Source organism: Bicyclus anynana, chromosome 8, assembly GCF_947172395.1.
Source record: "Bicyclus anynana chromosome 8, ilBicAnyn1.1, whole genome shotgun sequence".
In the NCBI taxonomy this organism is placed as follows: domain Eukaryota; kingdom Metazoa; phylum Arthropoda; class Insecta; order Lepidoptera; family Nymphalidae; genus Bicyclus; species Bicyclus anynana.
The window spans coordinates 13,255,191-13,275,333 of NC_069090.1; the positions used below are offsets into that span (position 1 = coordinate 13,255,191).

Genomic DNA, 20,143 nt, shown 5'->3' on the forward strand with positions numbered 1-20,143 from the left:
AGGAGTATTTCCCATAACTCTAGGATTATTCTCTAAGGAAAATTAATTAAAATGTCTAAGGAACATGTGTTCTAAATTGAATAGTTTCGGAGTAAAAAATATTTCTTTTGTAAATAGATCTTAAATTTTGTTCCTTATATCGCATCTTTATATTATGACCTAGCCAAACTTATTCATTGATATCATGAATATAATATCATGAAGTAGCTTACTGTGTGCCAGTTGTAATATCTCGTCGATACCGACAGTCTTACCACTACGATAACGTATTTAAAAATGTAAGGATAGATAAAGGCGTGTGTTACTTTGTATAAAAACATAAAAAGTTATTTTTTAGTTAAAAAAATACTACCACCATGATTATTTCTGCCATCAAATAGCATTGCAGATTGGATATGAAGGACATGGTTGCCGATGTAGCTACAGGCACAAGACTCTCGGTAGGCACTTTGTAGGTTCCACTTACATATACGATCAGATCGTCCATCTGCTTGGTATTATCATTTTGAACTTTAAAATTAAATTAAAATATGACACAGACGCGTGGAATCAATGATGCAAATGTAGAAGAAGAAACCTGAATGGTATCAGTTGCTCAATGAGCGGCCTCACCACGTACAAGATCTATATCATTGCAACCAGTTATCAATAGTTAGATACACTGACAAGAATCCAACGGGTTCACCCATATACGGTCGTGGGCTACATACATATGACAGCATGATTACTGCTGCATTGACATTAACTAGCTGTGCTGTTGCAAATGATGTGGTATCTCTCTCATTAGAAATTATTTGTGACGCTGATTTAGTAAAACGTTATTCAAATGCCCTGTAATTCTCTGAATTATTGACAGCTTTCTAGTTTCTCTTAACATAGAGCTGGGAACTTCATTATTTCGTGTATTATGTACGCTGTTTTGGCGCATAATTTGCTGTCTATTTTAGATACAAAATGTCGACTTAGTATGTATGTCACAGCTTTAGAAATAAAGATGTATGTTTCAAGAATGTTATGTTACGATTTCAATGGGAATTTTCTTGAATACTTACATAAATTTGGTTGAATATAAATAGAGAAACAATATTTTAAATTACAGATTCCACTTGATTTTTCAAAAAAGTTACAAACATAAAATTATATTAAATAGGAATAGTCCTAGAAGACATATGGCACGTACGAACAGATCTATTAAGTACAACGTCATTACGAAACACCTTGAACTGCGTTGACTTGCTTGCGAAGATTATTCAAGACACTGAACAATACAATGCATAAAATTAAAACGAAAATATTATATTTGGACTTTGTATTAGGATTACGTTTTTAAATACGAGTAGGTATCTTGGGCGATGAGTTAAGTTAGCTGTTGTATGGAGAATTTGATAGAATTTGACCTTTACCTTTCCTCCGTACTAGACATCGTATTGATTTTATTTCAAGTGCCAATGAGCACGTCTTATGACACTCAAATTCGAGTCAAATTCGTTTATTATGTTGGCTTAATTTTTAAACGTCAAGCTAGTTTGTAGTGCCTCTATGACCGGTTCGGAAAGTAATCGGCAATTAAACTCAACAGCTGGCCTTGTAAATAAATCATCATTTACAAATAATTATCATTTTCAAATTACTTGTGTTTTATCTTCACACAAGAAGAAATAATCTTTTCCAGTCGATATCTGAAAGTCTGAATTCTTTAAGTAACTATTCTTCGCAATTGAACATCAATAGAGTCAACAAGAGGAGTGAAACGGTGATGTCGTCGCTTTAATTCGTCGGTATTTATAATTATTTCCCGATTTCTGCACAGTCTGCTGTTATTATCAATTTTAATCTGTACGTTAACATTTAAATGATGATTGGTAAACGTGAAATTTCATAAACATTAAACAACCTTAAATCTTGAGTGTGAACTGTGAACGCATCAGTGTGTTGAAGCTCTCGGGAATTGCAAGAAGCATTTAGTAAACAATCTCTCGCCACGACCGCGCCCTCGCCACGGCTCGAAAGTGCAACGCGAATCGAATACTCTAATCAAACAATTGGCAGACTGCGAAACGTCGCTGTTTGCCGCTTATGTCTGACATTTAACAATTGAAATCTTTAAAATAGGTCGCTAATAATGAATCATGAATGAGGCAGAGATAATAAAAGAGCAGAAACTGAGTATCTGCAGTTTTGCACATTGAATTTAAATTGTTAAATTTTGTATTCAATAAGGCATCTTTCAGTTCTGGATTCAAGTGTTGTGAGTTAACACTAAATCTAAAATTTAAATCAATTATTTTTATTTCACGTGGAACTTCGACATTGGCTACTGGGGTCATTCTTCAACGAACTTTTTGCCTACTAACACGTCTTTAGTCTTTGGTTTTAGTTTTATATATTTCTTCTTCCTTATGGGAGACCGTAATACATTTTATAGGTTCTGTTACTCAAGGCAGTTAGATGAAGATCGCGTAGTAATCATTTACACCTTTGTATTAGATATTTTTGATCTCAGCTTTATAAGAGAGATACTTAGAATACTATAATGACTGACTGCCTTAGGTTTCGCGAAATAATGATGTCATCGCATCTTAGTCATCAAACACAGAAATAATACCTATAAAGGTATCAGTGCGAGATCAAATCAGTATTTAAGTTTCATTCGATTACTTACTGTAGGTATAACATTATGATACGAGTGATTTGAATCACTCTCTCCTGTATGTATACTTACTTATTCTTGGTTATTGGGTATTTTAAGTGCAACGATTATATTAGGGGCCTCTTTGAATGCAATTTCGTAACACTCTGTTTATTTAAATCTCGAGTGGATATTGCAATCTTCTTTATATTTGTATAAACAGACTACCGATATTTTGTGCGATTCGCTTTCAAATCAGTTTATATTTGAATGTAACTGTGATTTGACAAATTGACACGAATATTTTTTGTGTCGCATAATTCATTGAGGTATACCTTGCGTCGGTGACTAATTTTGAATAGTATGATCTTCATCATAGTCTTGAGAAATTTAATTAAATTTCATAAGCAGATAACTTCAAATCTAGTTCATTTGTATCCTATACTAGCATATAAAATTGTTCATGTGGCGGTCCTATCGTTATACGAAAAATTTCGTATAGTCGTAGGCTTTTAATTACAAAATGTATGAAAGACTTAGGGAGCATTTTTAACCAAAAAAATACGGAAATCCTGAAAATAAAACAGCCAAAAGGTGTAATTTTATATTCAAAGTAACGATCTACCAGTAAGTCTATTTTTATATCAAGTCTCAACGATTTGGGCACAGCTAATTTAAAGTAAAGAAAGACATCAAAGATCCATGTTTCCGGTATCCATCTTAGTAAAATTCCAACTCTCTTTTAATAGTTTGACATATTGTACAGACAATTGCTTTTAAATGTATTTGTAAGAGAAAGAATATCTTTAATTTCTATCTTTATAACTTCTAAAACGTAATTATTTTCTTATTTATAATACAAGTGATTAAGATTATTGTGGGTCTGGAACTAAATAGTATAAATAATCGCTTTCTACACAAAAGTGATGTGATTTGTCTACCCAACTTGTGTCAAGAGGTCTTGATCCCAGGCTCTGCTAGTTTGTTTCAAAATGTCAAGCATTTTTGCGTTACGTCGATGAAACACGACGCGTTTGTAAAAATGGCTTCCATTTTATTTATTTAAGATTAACATCTTTAAATTTATAATATATATAAGACAAATTAAACTTTTTTTAACCACTCCTGTTGGTGATCCTTATAAAATAGTCTGGATACTTTTTGAAAATCAAAATTCTTGTCATTTTTACCCAGATCCGTGGCTAGAACTTTAATTTGATAAACCGCGGTTCATTCTAGATGCCCCATTTATGAAGGAAATTCTTTATAGCGGCAAATCGCTTTAGTGCCTTAGAAAAAATAAATACTCCGTAAACGTAGACGCATGCGAAAACTTTGTTATAGATAAAGAAGTAAATCAAAGTTTACCTATATTTAGACTTTTTAACCACTCCTGTTGGAAACCTTGTCTTGTAGAGGCTGGTTGTGACTTTACAGAAATAAAAATTCTTGTCCTTGTTACCCCGATCTCGAAGTCGAACCCGAGATAGTATTATCAATTGTGGTTCATTTTAAGTTCCAATATGAAGGGAATCTTTTCAAAGCGGGGAATGGTTTCAGTGCTGTAGAAAAAAGAAATATCTACTCCGTAAACGTAGACGCAGGCGGAAACTCTTTTATAGATAAACCGCTTAATCAAAGTTTACCTATATATAGACTTGAGATTTAGATCATAAGACAAAGATTTATGTGTAAGGTTGTTATATCAAGATTTAGATGCTATCGGTAATGCAAGATTTAATATAAGGAAGACCGGTAGTTAGGGCCGCGCATAAATATTAATCTGAAATGCATTTTCAAAAGAATAAGGAAATGCGATGCCCTTAATCGGAGTGCATATTTTATTACCACTAACCATAGCGTACGAGAATATGTTATGTGCTTACGAATGTTTCCTTTAGTGATATAGCTGTGAATTTAATTGATGTCGATGTCTGTTTGGTTGTTACATCAACACGCAAATGTAAATAAACGACTGACGATCAGAGATGCGATTCCGCTATTTTACAACGAACTATTACAGCCTTGTTATAGGCGAATAGTTCGCTCGAATTTGCTTCTTCGTCACTAACAATGAAGTTGCCATGGAAACGAATGATGTCACAGCGGTGTAACTTTACAGAATGCTAGGGCCGAAAAGTGAAATGTTTTATCTAATGACGATGAAGCAGGGTTAGGTGATGAGTGCAAGTTAGGAGAAAAAAGTAGGAGAAAAGTTATCTTAGTAATCTAATTGAAATGAAAATTGACATTGCAATGACTTTGATTTGACGTAGACTAGTAACAAGGATTTAAAAAAATCAATATAATGAAATTTTTCTAATTTTTTAAAAATCTTTTTTACTAGTCTACGTCAAATCAAACTTTTCATTTGAATTAGATTACTCTGAAAACTTTTCTTCCAATTATTTTTGTTTTATATGTTAAGAATTTTAAAATTCTTAACATATAAAACTTCATATGGTAAGTATTTTATCATATAATCGATCCATATTAAAACAGTATCCAGTCCCTTGGTGTTCTATTTAAATGAATGAAATTCTAAAAATGGCCGCGCTATACCGGCTTATGGAGATGGAATGCTAACGTCTCCGCTTCCTGTCCCTGCCTAATAAGTATTCTATAGGCGTTTGCGCTCGTGCCGGGATTAAGTATGCGCTAATAATAATGCTTATGGTGGTATATCTGTCCCAACGTGACACCAGAAAATTTAGACGTTTCTTTCAAAAAACCGACCGTACAGTGAAATACGGAAATGAATTCCTTTTTATGACGGACAAGCGGACTTATAATAATAATAATAATATGAGCCTTTATTTAGAATTCATCTGGTTGTCCTTTTTTTGTTGTGAGGACAAAGGCCTCCAAACTTTACCACAATTCCCGATTCCTTGCACATTTTGCCCAGTTTACCCAGCCGTCTTATTTCGTTCGCCCATATATGTTTTAGCCTTCCTCTTCTCCTTTGCATATGACTTGTATACCATTGCATGATCTTGTTCCTGCCCATTGATTGATTATTCATATCAATAATTAGACAGTCGTATCACCACTTTTAGAACTTCTTTAGTTTACCGTTTCACGGACAGGCATTTTATAACGATCTCACAATTCATTCCTATGCTGTCACGTAAAATTTAATAAGGAATACCTATTGGTGAACTACAATGTATACCCATTCACAGGCTTTACTTAAGACTTTATTGTCACTAATGACTAGATGAAACCTTCGTAAATTAACGGTAATAAATGAAGAGTACTATGAACGCTGAAGTAGTATCAAACGCCTAAATACCTCTCATCTATACTCTTCTGGAGAAGTGTTATCGTCATTAATATATTTCTGCCGCCAAGCAACATTATGTTTTCTAAAGTATATACTTGCAAGTGAAATTACAGGCACATGAGGCTTTGAGACGTATGCCTCAGCTTGTCCCGCACGGAGAATAGCATTTTTAGATGGGCTAGACTCATATATGAGCATGCAGAAACATTAAATGCTCATATAAGTTCAACCCATGCATTGTGTAAATTTACAGCACTGCGTTTACATAGTGACTTAGTTGTTAGTGACATTTTAATTTTGGCATCCTATAAACAAAAGGTCAAAGTCGAATAAAACGTTATATAGGCGAAAAGTACGTCGACGAGTGTAAAATAGCGGAATCACACCCCTGTTGCAGTTATCTAGGTAGACTGCTTATTCCGTCCAACTACCTATTACTATAAATATTTTCTGTTGTATGTAATATTATATATAGAAATCTCAATGTATTTCTAAAACCGTTTGGTGTTTTAAGTTACAATAGAAAAATTTAAATAAACTTTCACATGCCGGTGCTAATGTTTATTTGTCTACTTTTCACCTTCGTCAATAGACCGATATAAACACTGCTATGAAGGTATATTATAATGTAGCATTTACGAAATATCCGATTGCTTAGCACGTTTTATAGTAGTATAAATAATTCACAATTTTTTGTGCATAAATTATGAAAATAAATTTATGTTGTTTAAATTATTATGATACTCGAACATGTGTGATATATGGTTGTAGGTTTAATTGAATTTTACTATAATAAATGAACCTATTAGACTATTTTACTTCCTGGTTCACTGTACAAATTGTACTGAGAATAACAAATTTAATAAATTAATTAAATTTATATAAGAAATCGTATAATGGGGCATGTCATGTACCTCCAACTCTTCAGTTGGAAGTTCAGTTCAGTGCATTTTAAGAAATTAAATATTACGTGTCTTAAACGGTAAAGGAAAAACATCGTGAGCAAAACCTGCATACCAGAGAATTTTCTTGATTCTCTGCGTGTGTAAGTCTGCCAATCCGCGTAGTGTATTATTGGCCTAGCCCCTCTCAATCTGAGAGGAGACTCGAGCTCAGCAGTGAGCTGAATATGGGTTGATAATGGAATGAAAATAACAAATACTGTTGTAAGGCTGTTTAATAGAGTTTTAATTAATTAGTAGCAAATAAATAATTCTTTGATCCTTCAGATATCGATGTTCTCAGCAAAATACGAGAACATTTTAGCGAGCATTCTAACGAGCAGGTTTGCTTGAAATGGAAACATCGAATAGAGCGTTCGCTAGAATTCTCAAGATGTTCGTAGCAATGTTTAGCTCTATGTTTGGCTCGGCTCGTTGTTCAGTTAAACGGCGAATGCTCGATGTTCTATTACAAGTGAATGTTCAAGTCTATCAGCACCTTTTGATTCTGATTAGCTCCAGGGCAATTATTACGCTAATTAAATGCTCGCTTTGATTTACCGACATGATACTATAAATCATTTGCGTATGTGCAATTATTATCAAAATTTGATTGCGTCGGCAGGAGCTGTGATGTAATTACGATGTTAAATGTTTGATAGCGTTCGCTTGTACAAATCCGACTTGTGTCAGAGGTCACCCGTCTGTTTGCTGTTTCCATTTGATTTGATTTAAAACTTGAGCTTTCATAACATCGCCTGAGAAACGGCTTATTTGTTGGCACTGCTTTTGCAGGAAAGACTCTCGATATTACAACGCGTACTTCTTCTTTCATGCAAAGTTTGTTACCACGTTTCTTCATCATCTTTCCTTTTCCTTATCTCACTTAAGTTACTATTTTTTTCACTACACACTCCAATCATGACTTTATTGGCCTCCCCCTTGTTTACTTAGTAATGAAACCTCTTTTCTTTTCAATCAGACTTTATGAAAATAAATACGAACGAACTTCAAACTTTGTCTTAAATTCTGTAACATTTTTATCATTATCATCTTCCTATTTCGTACCTTGGTTATACTCAATGCACGACACTTGTGTTATAATTAAATAATCATGCCTAACGTATTAGTGTGTTGATAAAGGAACAGAATTTCTCTAAAAGCGACAAGGTCGTTAAGGTGTAGAAATCTCGAGTACGACCGTCATCTGAAAATGGAAACTGGATCCCTTGTTATGGCGCTTGTCACTCGTGCATCAACTGGTATTCAATTGTGACTTTATTCTTACTCCTGTAACATGAAAGTAAAAGACAGTTTATTAAGCGACAACTTGACATAAATGTACACCGATTTCTTACGTCACCCAGTCTTGGATTCCAACCATGATTATTGGAAGCGATGCGGCTTATATCATTCTGCCCACAAACCCAATCGATTCGAACGCTTATCTAAGCCACCCCTGTCTCTTAGGAGATACCCATAACGAACAATAGCTCTTGAATTCGACTCTGGGATAGCTTCTGATAGGAGTCACCCTCAGTGATGCTGCTGCGGTTCCATTAAGCAAATACAAAATCAGAATAAAGGCACGCCATTTATAAATCCCTACCAGATGTAAACCTTAAAGGTTTGAAAAAAAATCATGGTGACCTCCTGCCTAATAAGGATTACCCAGGGACGAAAAGTACGCCAAGTTGAACTGCATCATGAAAACGACAAACGAACGAACTAATTATTGTCCTTGCTTCAACTTTTTGTTGTATTACAAATTATTATTTGTATGCAAATTATAATAAATGGGTCTCATAATTTAGGTCTGGTCTTCTGATCTTTTCAGCCATGACTGGACCCTTTTGACTTAAACATAAATGTAGCGCCAAGTTACTTATTGGCACAAGACCCTAAAGAAACTAGATTTTCAAGATCAGCTCAGTAGATCCAGAAATGTAACCTTACAACCTCACAAACTTTAGGTCTTTATACTATTAGTATTCGAATATGACGACTGTGCTGTACCTAATAGAAGTATCGAGTGGAGCGACAGTTTCGTTGCCCGAGCGTAAATGTGCCAACTTGGATAATGGTATAATAATAATTGATAACGTAGAATTCACATAAACATCGTTGTAACCTGAATAAATGGGTCTTGTAGCTTAGTGTCCAGATTCCAGATAGGCGCAGCAACAGAAATCCGGTCGTAATTTACAAGTTTGTCACCGCTAACGTTTTGTATCTATTGTTGAAATGCAGAATTGGGTCGCGGGTTGGAAAACCGCATAAATTAATGTCTTTCTGTTAATATTGACAATAAAATGAGAGTCTGCTACAGCCAGACGTACTTCATTTTATGAAAGCTAAAAGTTTGTGCACTAGTAAACGTAGTCTTGGTCGACTCCTCACCAGGTGGACTGAGGACATCAAACGAGTCACGAGGAATTCACTGAATACAGCTCAAGATCGTGATGTTTGGCAGTCCCTACAAAAAGCCTGTCCTGCAGTGGACGTCGATGATGATGATTATGATTATTATTATGACCTCCCTACAGTAGGAGCATAGGTTGACAAACTTTTAACCTTCTTAACTACTTAAGAAAATGAGGTATATCTGGCTATCGCAGGCTTTAAGTCCACAATATGTATTGCAGTTCCTTAGCGATATATTGTGTTGTGAATAAGCTTTAATTGACATTTAGGATTTAGGCCGGACCTAGCGCTGACACGCAGTCATGAACTCCAATTCAGATTTAGGCTACAAACTATAAGAAATTAGTTAGATCCATAAAGTAAACAGTTAGCTGCAATGCAAATTACTTGCCAAATGGCGCTTTACTCAATTTTCAATGCGAAAATTATAATAAATGGACGTTTGTTACTGGACTTAGCAGATCTATATAAAATTTATCTTATAGTCTGGAATATCATTAAGGATTTATTCTCATATTCTCACGGGAACATTTATGATGTAAATTGAAAATATTAAAGCAAATTTTCTGATTCCCGATAGTATTAATTCTGCCATCTAATAAATCATCTATTAAATCTACCATACCATATTTCAGCACTCATTTCCTATATTATGTAAAGTACAGTTTCTTGCATCAACACAAAAAAGGCGCCGCCAGACATTGTTAAACGATTGTTTGTTTATCACATAAACCAGCGGAACTATACGAGTTTCTTATGTTAATTTTGATCGAAGATAAGTATCTCTGAGCACGAGGGCTTTGAATCGTCGTTTGCGGGTTCGCGGTCTTACAAAAGTTTTTACATATCTTACTTAATAATAAGAGTAGTAGCAGCTGGAAAGCATTTTGATCCTTTGGTCCCGTTCAACACGTGGTCATTGATTTGTGATAATGAGTTAAGTTATAAAGTCAAATCTCATCACTAGCCTGCTAACCCGTAATTACCTCTCCTATATTAGACAGGAGATCTGCAAATGCAAGGCAAGACAGGTTAGTAAGTCGGTTTACTATTTTCCAACCAGTGTGATACAGATTTTCAGGTATTTGTGTATGTATTTTATAGGTGTGTGTGTATTTTATAGGTTTTTGTGATCTTACTCTAAGATGAGAATCCCCAGAATGACGAACGAATGATGATTAATATTAATATATTTTTCTGAACTTAAGCCTTTGTGTGTTATTCCAAACACATTTTAATACTTAGGCTGATGTAAATAGCTGTTATTGATATCCGGAGCTTATTCATGATCTCGTTAGGCAGCGAAGACCTAATGGGAACACATTTGAATAAAGCATGCAAGTAAGTCCACTTTAGGAAATTGTACATCTGTAACTTTCGTACAGTAATTTCTTATAGAACCATACATTTTTTTGAGCTTATCGTTTATTTAATATCATCTGATTACTTACTAAATGACGATACAGATGATATAGTAACGAAACTGACGTTTCATAAAGTACTTATAAAAATTGGGAGCGTCTCCCCCTTTCCGACTTATTTTTCTCCCAAGTCTACTCGTTCATCTCTGTACCAATCGTGTATCAGAACTAGATTCTCGGCTTAAGCTTGAATTCAAATAAACAACCCTTTCTGACTGGTTATTTACTTTATCATTTACAACATCATCTAATTCTTATCTCACACCCAGTAAGGCATTCATCATTTTCGTTTAACACACATTCTACATACATTTCTGATTTGATCGTCCTCTCCTTAAATCTTTCTACTTGCAAACTTGATAAACATGACCGATAGTACCATTTAACAATTAATTGCAATATTAATTTAGAAGATAAAATTGTTACAGTTGTTAACCAGTTCCCTTAACTATAAAAACCAGTGTTGGTACTTAGTGGTGTTAGAAACAGATGCGCTGAGTAGGTCAAACCGTAACGTTACTGAAATACCAGCTGAACTGTTAAATGTAATCGTAAATCTACTGGCCCTAATTGCTAAATAGGAAACGATTATAGGATTGGGACGATATCAGTTGGATAACTGGAATAGGAAGTTTTGAAATAGGTTAAAACTTTGATAGCCCACGATTTATAATTATTGTGAAATAGATTGTGACGTTTGCTTAACGTATTTTATAATGTTTTTCTATAGAGAGAATTGTTCTATGGAATATGACATTTCATCCGCCAAAGATTATTATTGTAAATCAAGTAATTGGTAGTATATAGTAGTAGATGATTTAATGCATTTTTATGTTCCCGATACCTCTTAAACCATAGGTCTAGGGGTACCACTGGCTGTTGCGGCTGAGTTCCCATATTTCAGTCATCATATCAGGTGGCAAGTTAGATCACTGTGGAGTTACTGTTATATTGGAATAACCGTCTCGCCTTTCCATGGCGTGAATATATCCATGTGGTGTTTTGCTGCATGTATGTTTTGCATCACTATATGAGTTAATAATATTTCGAAAACTAATCTCATAATTAGATTTGAAATTGCGTATCTTAACGGTGCAATGTTCTGTAAGTATTTAATGCTTGCAAAGCCTTGAGGGGCTTCCGAACTTTTGAATTGACATTGTTTGACCTATAGCAGCTCTACGTTCTGGTTATATTGAATTTACCCTTGCGGGGTTAATTCATTCAAATGGCCAATATAATTTTATGAGTTCTTCAACTAATGCGGTGAATATCTGAGTGGTAGTTTATTACTTCTTCGTATAAATTTGAATACGGCTAATGGATACATAAACAAAATGTGTAAAAATCTCCAGTTTTATTGTGCTTTTACTAATTTAGATTGGCATTATTAATGAAAGTGTGAATTTTAGGCATTTCGTTATTTAAATTCGCCTTCGTTCTTATGAATGTTAAAAATGAGCTACTTAATAATATTAAGTTATATCAACTAAATGAGTAATGTCGTTGAAATAATCATGTTAGTTGACTCTGAATACGAAAATTCACTGTAACTGTATAAAGACTAATTATTTTCGTACATCGACATACATGATTACACTGCCTTTTGATTTACCTTAGTTAAATCGTTATTAAAAGTTGGAAAACAAACAATCTCTACTTGTTATTGATTTATAAACATTTTTTTTAATGATTTTAAAATTTTTAACAATTTTCTTTAAATCTTTTATTACTGTACCTACGTATTTTATGTCCTACTCTATCCTACCTGCAAGTCTTACGTCGAGAAATATAGTTTATTTTTGATCTTGAACGGTATAACAAATAACTGTATAATGCAGCTCACAGAATGGTACCTTGTTGACAGTTTATAATAAGAATAAACTGTACGTATAGATTATGAACGGATAATTGGTTTTAATGAGATTTGCTCCGCACATACGCGTAGGTTTTCAATAGGCGACACCAACTTCCTGGTGAGCGTGCGCGCGCGTGTGGGTGATGTTACTAGCTAGTTAGACACAAACAACACAACGAATAATTATAATATTTATAATAGCATTCAATATTATTATCAGTGATTAGTGCTACTAGCGGATATAATATAGATATACATGTGGTGAAAGAAGTTGAACCTATTACGTATCCCGGTTTGAGATTAAACATGACATTATTGAACTAAGAATGTCTATTGTAAATAAACTAATAGAATTCGTCAACTGGTTAATAGTGTGGATACTGAGGATTGTGTTGAAAGTAATCGAAACAGTTTCGAATGATGAACCCCAAATTAGAAACCTTCCGTTGCCGAATGTAAACAGGGACAAAAGGGATGAGATTAGTGCGCACCAACCTTTAAATGAACGGTACAGTGTTAGTAAGAAATGCAAGGAACCTCTCAAAAAGGTACTCTTATTTTGTTTCTTTAAACTGTGTTTTAACTTTATTTATGCGTTTGACTGCTATTTCATGAGTGTTATTTCATAAGTAATGAGGCAATTTTTGATGGTAACATGCAAACTTGATTCTGGTACGGTTTACTTTATTCGTTTATTATACTAGGTACCTATTCCGGGTTTTTCGGTGCTTTCTTTGCTGACAGATCAGACCTGTACCAAATTTAAAATCATAAAGACCGTCCAATTATAATTAACACACGTTAGAACTTTCTTTAATTTGAATAATCAAAAGGCCAATTGAAATTAAAAAAATAACTTTAATAATAATGTTTTCATAAAATCAGAACCAAAAACACCTTTATTTATTTGCATTAAATTGCTTGCAATTGCTTCATTGTAAACATAGTTACCGACCACACACTTCAAACAATTCCATATGAGGAATGTTACAAATTGTTCAGTATTGCAAAAAAAAAATCGTGCATACTACTCTTGATAGTAAGAAATACATGGAGTTCAGTTAATTGATCCATTCCAAAAAAAAAATCATAATATTGTCTCATTATACAGCATTTACTAATTTGAATTTTTTCGGCACTTTTATTTTTTTATTTAACCGGTAGTCCTTGAAGTGTTAACCAATTGAGTGTGATAATACACGGCCTAACGCTAGCTAATGGACCGTATAAATATTTTCGACATGCCTCCATAAAATATACATAAATAAATACGTGCATAATGACCAAGGCCGTCGCGATCCGACAGAACCTGAATGTCCTGGCCACAAATTATTGCTAGAATATAATATAGAAGTCATAATAGAAATACAATGTATTGTAATTCAAATTTGGCCCCACATGATAAACCGGATTGAATAACTTTGAATTAATTGGCGTGAGGATTATGGTTTTGTATTTTTTATTGTTGGCAATACAAACAATCAGAATATGCTAAGCAACCTTTTTTTATTCATAGAGTTATAGTTTTTTTAAGTATCGAATATGTTAACCTTTTTATTAGACACTAATTTTAGAAAACAATTTGCTCCGAGATTTACTAGTTGGTGCTGGTTTTGATTAGTCTTTCGCTGTTGTGCCTGTTTTAGGTGGCGTCTACTTTGTTTTATTAGTCACTTTTTTGACCTTCCACTTTTGTTTCTTTTCTAGTGGATTAAAGCTTGTCTGATCCGTTTTTGTTTTGTCTGGTATTATCTCAAACGGCTTAGGTCAAATCCTTGGGATTAAGTATCTGTGGCTTCATAACTTCCAGACGAATATGATGCGGTTTTATTGTTTAAAGTGTTCGAGCTGTATAGTTTAGTTTATTCATCATCATTATCAACTCATATTCGTCTCACTTCTGAGCTCGAGTCTCCTTTCAGAATGAGAGGGGGTTAAGCCAATAGTCCACCTCGCTGGCCCAATGCGAATTGGCAGACTTCACACACCTGGAGAATTTTCTCAATTCTCTACGTGTGTGTGTGAAGTCTTCCAATGCAGGTTTCCTCACGATATTATTCCTTCACCTTTTGAGACACGTGATATTTAATTTCTTAAAATGCACATAACTGAAAAGCTACAGAGGTCATATCCACTGGGTTATCACGGCTCTCAGTATCCTATTAATTCTGTATTTCCAAGTCATGCTAATCTAAAGCTGATGATGTAGAATCAAAAAGGGAAGCTCAATTTCTCAAATCTTACAGTAGATATATAGCGTGTTTGGGCTCATTTGAATAGTCTCGATAACATGAAGAGAAAAGTATGGTACAGCTGTGCCTTTTTTTGTTTGACTTGGCGGGGGCATGCTATCATTCAATACTTAAGTTCATTGTTATCATTCAATACTTAAGTTCATTATTGTTCACAGGCAAAATCGGAGGAGCAGTTGGCCTGCGAAAAAGAATGGCTGCAAGCTGGGCACATGTGGCTGGCTCACCGTGGTGGCTTCACCGCTGTCGTGAGGGAAGGAGACGCGGACGCTGGCAGGGCCAGTGTGCGAGTGCTGCAGACTGGGGAGGTCATCACTGTGGACGAAGATGATTTGGAGAAGGTGAGCTTACTCCACCTTCACTGTCTTGGTCCCATTATTCAGCTACGTGTTAAGGTCCATGATTAAAAAGAATGGCTGCACGCTGGGCACCCAAGTGTGTGGGGAGGTCATCGTCGTGGTCGAAGATGATTTAGATGGTGAGCTTTGGCTTACCCCATGTTCACTAGTACGTCTACGGGTTAACTTCGGGAGAAGTCATCATCGTTGAAGGTGAAAGTGGTGTCTGGAACTAGTGATTAGGTCAGACCGGAGTTGGGAAGTTGAGCGTTACACTGAGAGCATGTTAAGCCGTTGGTCCCGATCATCAACAATAACATCTAATAGTGATTGTGAAATAAGCAAACATTGTCATCCTAAGCCCCGCCAATCTGCATTGGAACAGCTTGGGGGTCTAAAGTTCACCTCTCGTATAAGGAGAGAGGCATAGTTAGCCGTTAAAATAGGCTGATTATGATTACAATTTTTGTAACTTATCGTTCGTTATCGTATCGTTAAACTTTTGTTAGTAAACTAAATTTCGTCTTTTCAGGCAAATCCACCACAACTGGAGCGTTGCGAAGACATTGCGTCTCTGCGTTGTCTGAACGAATGCGGTGCTCTGCATGTTTTGCGGTCGCGTTTCGCCGCAGCTTTGCCGCACGCCCGCGCTGGACATGCCTTGCTGGTCCTCGGACCGCCGAGGCGCACCACCCCTGTCTATACGGAAAAGGTACTACCTACTAGCTCTTGGTAAAAAAGGAATAGGAAAAGTATCGAATTAAGATCTTGCCCACGCTTCCCGTCACGTGGAGTGTTGATCCCATCGTTATAATTCACCTAGTCGTTTAAGCAAAAATAATTGACCGACCTCTTAAGAAGTTTTAGCTTGACTGTTGGATCAGTGGTCGGATACCGTAGGCACTAAACTTTGAGGAAGCGCGTCCCTACGTTGTACTCTTATGAACAAATGCGGTACTCGGCATGTTTTGCGGTCAAGTTTCGAAATGTAATTTAAAGTACATGGAAAGCGACGCAGTGTCGACGCAAAGTAACGCAAGTCGCAACGCAATAATGGACATCGCTCTAGTGCCAGGCGACTTAGTACAACCATGGACTCGCAAATCGCTTCAGAAATAAAATAATTACAAACAAAGAACTAGCCGACGACGGTTTCACCCGCATAGTTCCCGTTCCATTGATAGTACGGGGATATATTATAGCTTAAGAGACTCTCAAATTACGCGGCTTTCTATTTGTAAAATAATTTTTTGAAACGATTCAGTATATCCAGAGATTACCTTACCGCAAACTACCTTTAGATTACATATGTTATTTTTCTCTAAGACACAGTTTTTTATGACGAAGTTGTGACATTCCAGGTGGCAGCCATGTTTCGAGGCTGCCGAGTGGACGACATGCCCCCGCACGTGTTCGCCGCGGCGCAGTCGGCGCACCGGTGCATGCTGGCTTCGAGGAGAGACCGCGCTATAGTGTTCCTTGGAAGGTAATGCGATGTCACTTTGAGAACATCTCCGGCCTGGGATGCGTGATTATTGTCTACGTTAGAATCCGCCTTTCTGTCCTCCTATTCTCCTCCTCGTCGTCGTCATCAATCCATATTCGGCTCACTGCTGAGCTCGAGTCTCCTCTCAGAATGAGAGGGGTTAGGCCAATAGTCCACCACGCTGGCCCTATGCGGATTGGCAGACTTCACATACGCAGAGAATTAAGATAATTCTCTGGTATGCAGGTTTCCTCACGATGTTTTCCTTCACCGATTGAGACACGTGATATTTAATTTCTTAAAATGCACACAACTGAAAAGTTGGAGGTGCCCCGGACCGGATTCGAACCCACACCCTCCGGAGGCAGAGGTCATATCCACTGGGCTATCACGCCGTTACTAGGCTAGACTAATCTCCTACAGAGTCTAAATTATAGTGCAAATATATATAGTATTTGCCAATTTGGAGTTCGCTCTGTACACGAGGCGTATGGCTGCGCAGTGCATATGCGAGTACCTAAAATTTCCCAGCAGAATTATAAAACCTGGGCCTGTAGGCAAAAACGCTTCGTAAAGTAAAAATGTATAGGAATGACATTCATTATCGACAAATCACGTGATCTACTTTCTATGAACAAATGTGGTGCATGTTTTGCGTTTATCAATCGGATCTGTCATTCCCAAACATTTTTTTAGTTTTCAAAGTACCGCGGCTAAAGCCTCAACTAAAATCACCTTACACATATGACAATAAGACCGCCATTACCAAATGACAATGAGCACTATTAAGACATTAGCGCCGCGTCTGAGGGACTTCTTTCATGTAAAAGACTTTAGAAAAAGTATCGACCTGCCACATGGATACAGTCCCAGGTCATGTCGACTTCAAAGCGGACTAGAATATTGACGCGTACTATACCCGGATATTTGCTGAAGCACTTCCCGCTAAAATTTAAAGGCAAAAAATGTAAACAAACTAGTAATAGATCTTACCTTGTCCCATTCACGATATTCAAATAGCGGTACGATAAATTGCAGGAAACGCCTGATCACAACTTATGCATATATTTTATCTCATAAATGACAAAACTCGTGAGTCGGTCATTATAATATACACACTGCAAACATTAATTTATTCACTCTTATGTCAATCGCGATAAGATTGAAAATCAAATGCATTTCGTTATGATTGATATCGAAAATAATCACCTCATAGACCCTAAAGTGCCAATGATTGGACTTATCGATAGAGAAAGGCTGGTCGGTTCTAGTTCCTAACTAGATTATGGTTATTTTATGTTGAGATACAAGTTTCGATACGATTGGGAACTTGTTAATATTAATAATGTTATTTGAGAAGTTCAAGGTCCCTAATTGGTTTTGCGCCGATAAGCAATAAAAACGCTCTTTGAAATCGTTTCATTGACTGTTTTTTTTTTTTAGGAAAAACGTGTTTGGAAAATCGTAAATCATAGAAACTGAGAAACCGTTGCGAAGATTAATTATTATTAACAGAAAATATTAATAAGTATTTTTTTAAGATTTAACCTAGTTGACCTAATGATATGCATTTAAATAAATTAAAAAGTACATTTAACATTTTGCTCAAAACCTTATTTATCTTCCAGTGAGAGTCTTAGTAAAATTGGTTTAACCTTTCCATAGACTAGTCTAGACAAACAGACAGACCAATAAAAGTTAAAAAATATACATGTGGCACTCGGTGATTGCCGCGCATAGCATTTTTATCAACTTGTGCAATTAATTTAATTATAATTAATTATAATTAATAAATTATAATTAATTATAATTAATTATAATTAATAAATTATAATTAATTATTTATAATTAATAAATTATAATTAATTTATAAAAGAATAAGATAAATTAAAGAATAAATAAATAAAAAAAAATTAAAACGTGAGTTGGAATCGATCTCTGGTTTAATAATTTTACCCCCTAGTTTCACATCATTTGTCCAGTTGAGTCGATATAACAACTTGATACACGGCTTGGGTGTTAGGTTTATTTTCGTTACGGAATTTCTTGATTCGGTCCCCGCGCTCAAAGCCCGCGATAAAAGCTATGCAGTAGCTTAAAAGCTTGATTGTGTTTTATTATCGTGTAAATTGCAAAAAGCACTTATGAAAAAATAGTTGCTTGGAAATCACAGACAGTAATACAATATGTATTGATTATTTGCAGATCTGGTTCAGGGAAGACGTCAGCTATGCGACACTGCGTGTGGTACTTAGCTAGCGCGTATCCCGCGCAAGGGTCTAAGTTGACTCCGGAGCGTTTGGACGCGGCCTTAGATGTTCTGCATGCTTTCGGCTCTAGTCGGTGAGTGTTTATAATCCCATTAACGATGACTGTTATATTTTTAACGTGGGCATATTCTGCCTTAGGGCCCCAACAGGCGATGATTCTGCGCTCGCCCAAAACTCCCAAACCCCATTAAGGTGCCTAGGGCACATCCACAATCAGAAAGACAAAAAGGGTATATATTTCTTCTCTTATTCTTTTATGGAAAGTTGATTTTTGGCAGAAGATTCTTAAGCTTTATCTTATTGGAATATGTGACACAAAAGTTGTCATTTCACCAAAATTTACTAAAACACTTGAAAAAATTATTTCGTATTTAATGTATTGTAATCTCAAATATTTTTGATTACTTCGCTATTGGCCGATATATATCTATCAATCTTACTTGCATTAGAGTATATCGTGTCTTAAGAGTCTTAAGCCTACTTACTACTACTTAAGCTGTTTCCGAGATCCATGGCTGTCCTAAGAATAGTTGGTTGCTTGGTTAACTGTGATGGATCTGCCAATGCATAGCTTTAAGCCATGTGTTAAAAAACATTTACTTAGTCGAGGTTACTACACCATTGATGAGTTCCTTAATGATAAAGTTGCTTAGAGGCCGTTGGATCAGCTTCCACTCTCACACAGGAAGTAAAACTATAAGAAATTGTAATGTTGTCATCAATTGTAATTATAATATTATTGTATGATTTTTTTTTTAAAAGAGCAACTGTTGAGTTTTTTGCCGGTTTCTTCTCAGCAGAATCTGCCTTCCGAACCGGTGGTAGAATCTTTACAAATAGTCAACTGACGTATCAAAAGTGCTTGTATACTGAGCCTACTTGATATAAATTAATTTTTAATTTTGAACTAACAAAAAATAAATAATAATAATAGCTATCCCTCCTTAATTTCAGGACGGGTTCAAACCCACACGCATCTCGCTTCGTGTCGCTAACTTCGCTGGACTTCGACGGCGGCGGCGCGCTCGTGTCGGCTTCCGTGCAGATTTTGTTGCCTGACCTTAAACCGGAGCAGACGGCTCTGCGCGCGCTCCATACGTAAGTGTCGTATACGTTCCATTTTAACTTCGAGAGTTTCATAGGCGAATGTTTGTTGGATATTCAACTAATAGGCTAAGTTAAGAGTGTGCAATATGTAATTTGGTGGTTACAAATGGTTCTGGATCTCAGATTCTGGT

The 20,143-nt window shown here is 35.7% G+C and overlaps 1 protein-coding gene across 5 annotated transcripts in view; it reads left to right on the forward strand.

The window, feature by feature from the left end:
• LOC112046056 (unconventional myosin-XVIIIa) overlaps positions 1-20,143 on the forward strand; it is a 258,774-nt gene that overhangs the window by 78,285 nt on the left and 160,346 nt on the right. For all 5 annotated transcript variants that reach the window (XM_052883058.1, XM_052883057.1, XM_052883059.1 and 2 more), the window contains 5 exons: positions 14,970-15,152; positions 15,682-15,861; positions 16,511-16,635; positions 18,841-18,978; positions 19,860-20,003. In XM_052883058.1, the coding sequence (XP_052739018.1) occupies positions 14,970-15,152; positions 15,682-15,861; positions 16,511-16,635; positions 18,841-18,978; positions 19,860-20,003 (770 nt within the window). The remainder of the gene's footprint in view (positions 1-14,969; positions 15,153-15,681; positions 15,862-16,510; positions 16,636-18,840; positions 18,979-19,859; positions 20,004-20,143) is intronic.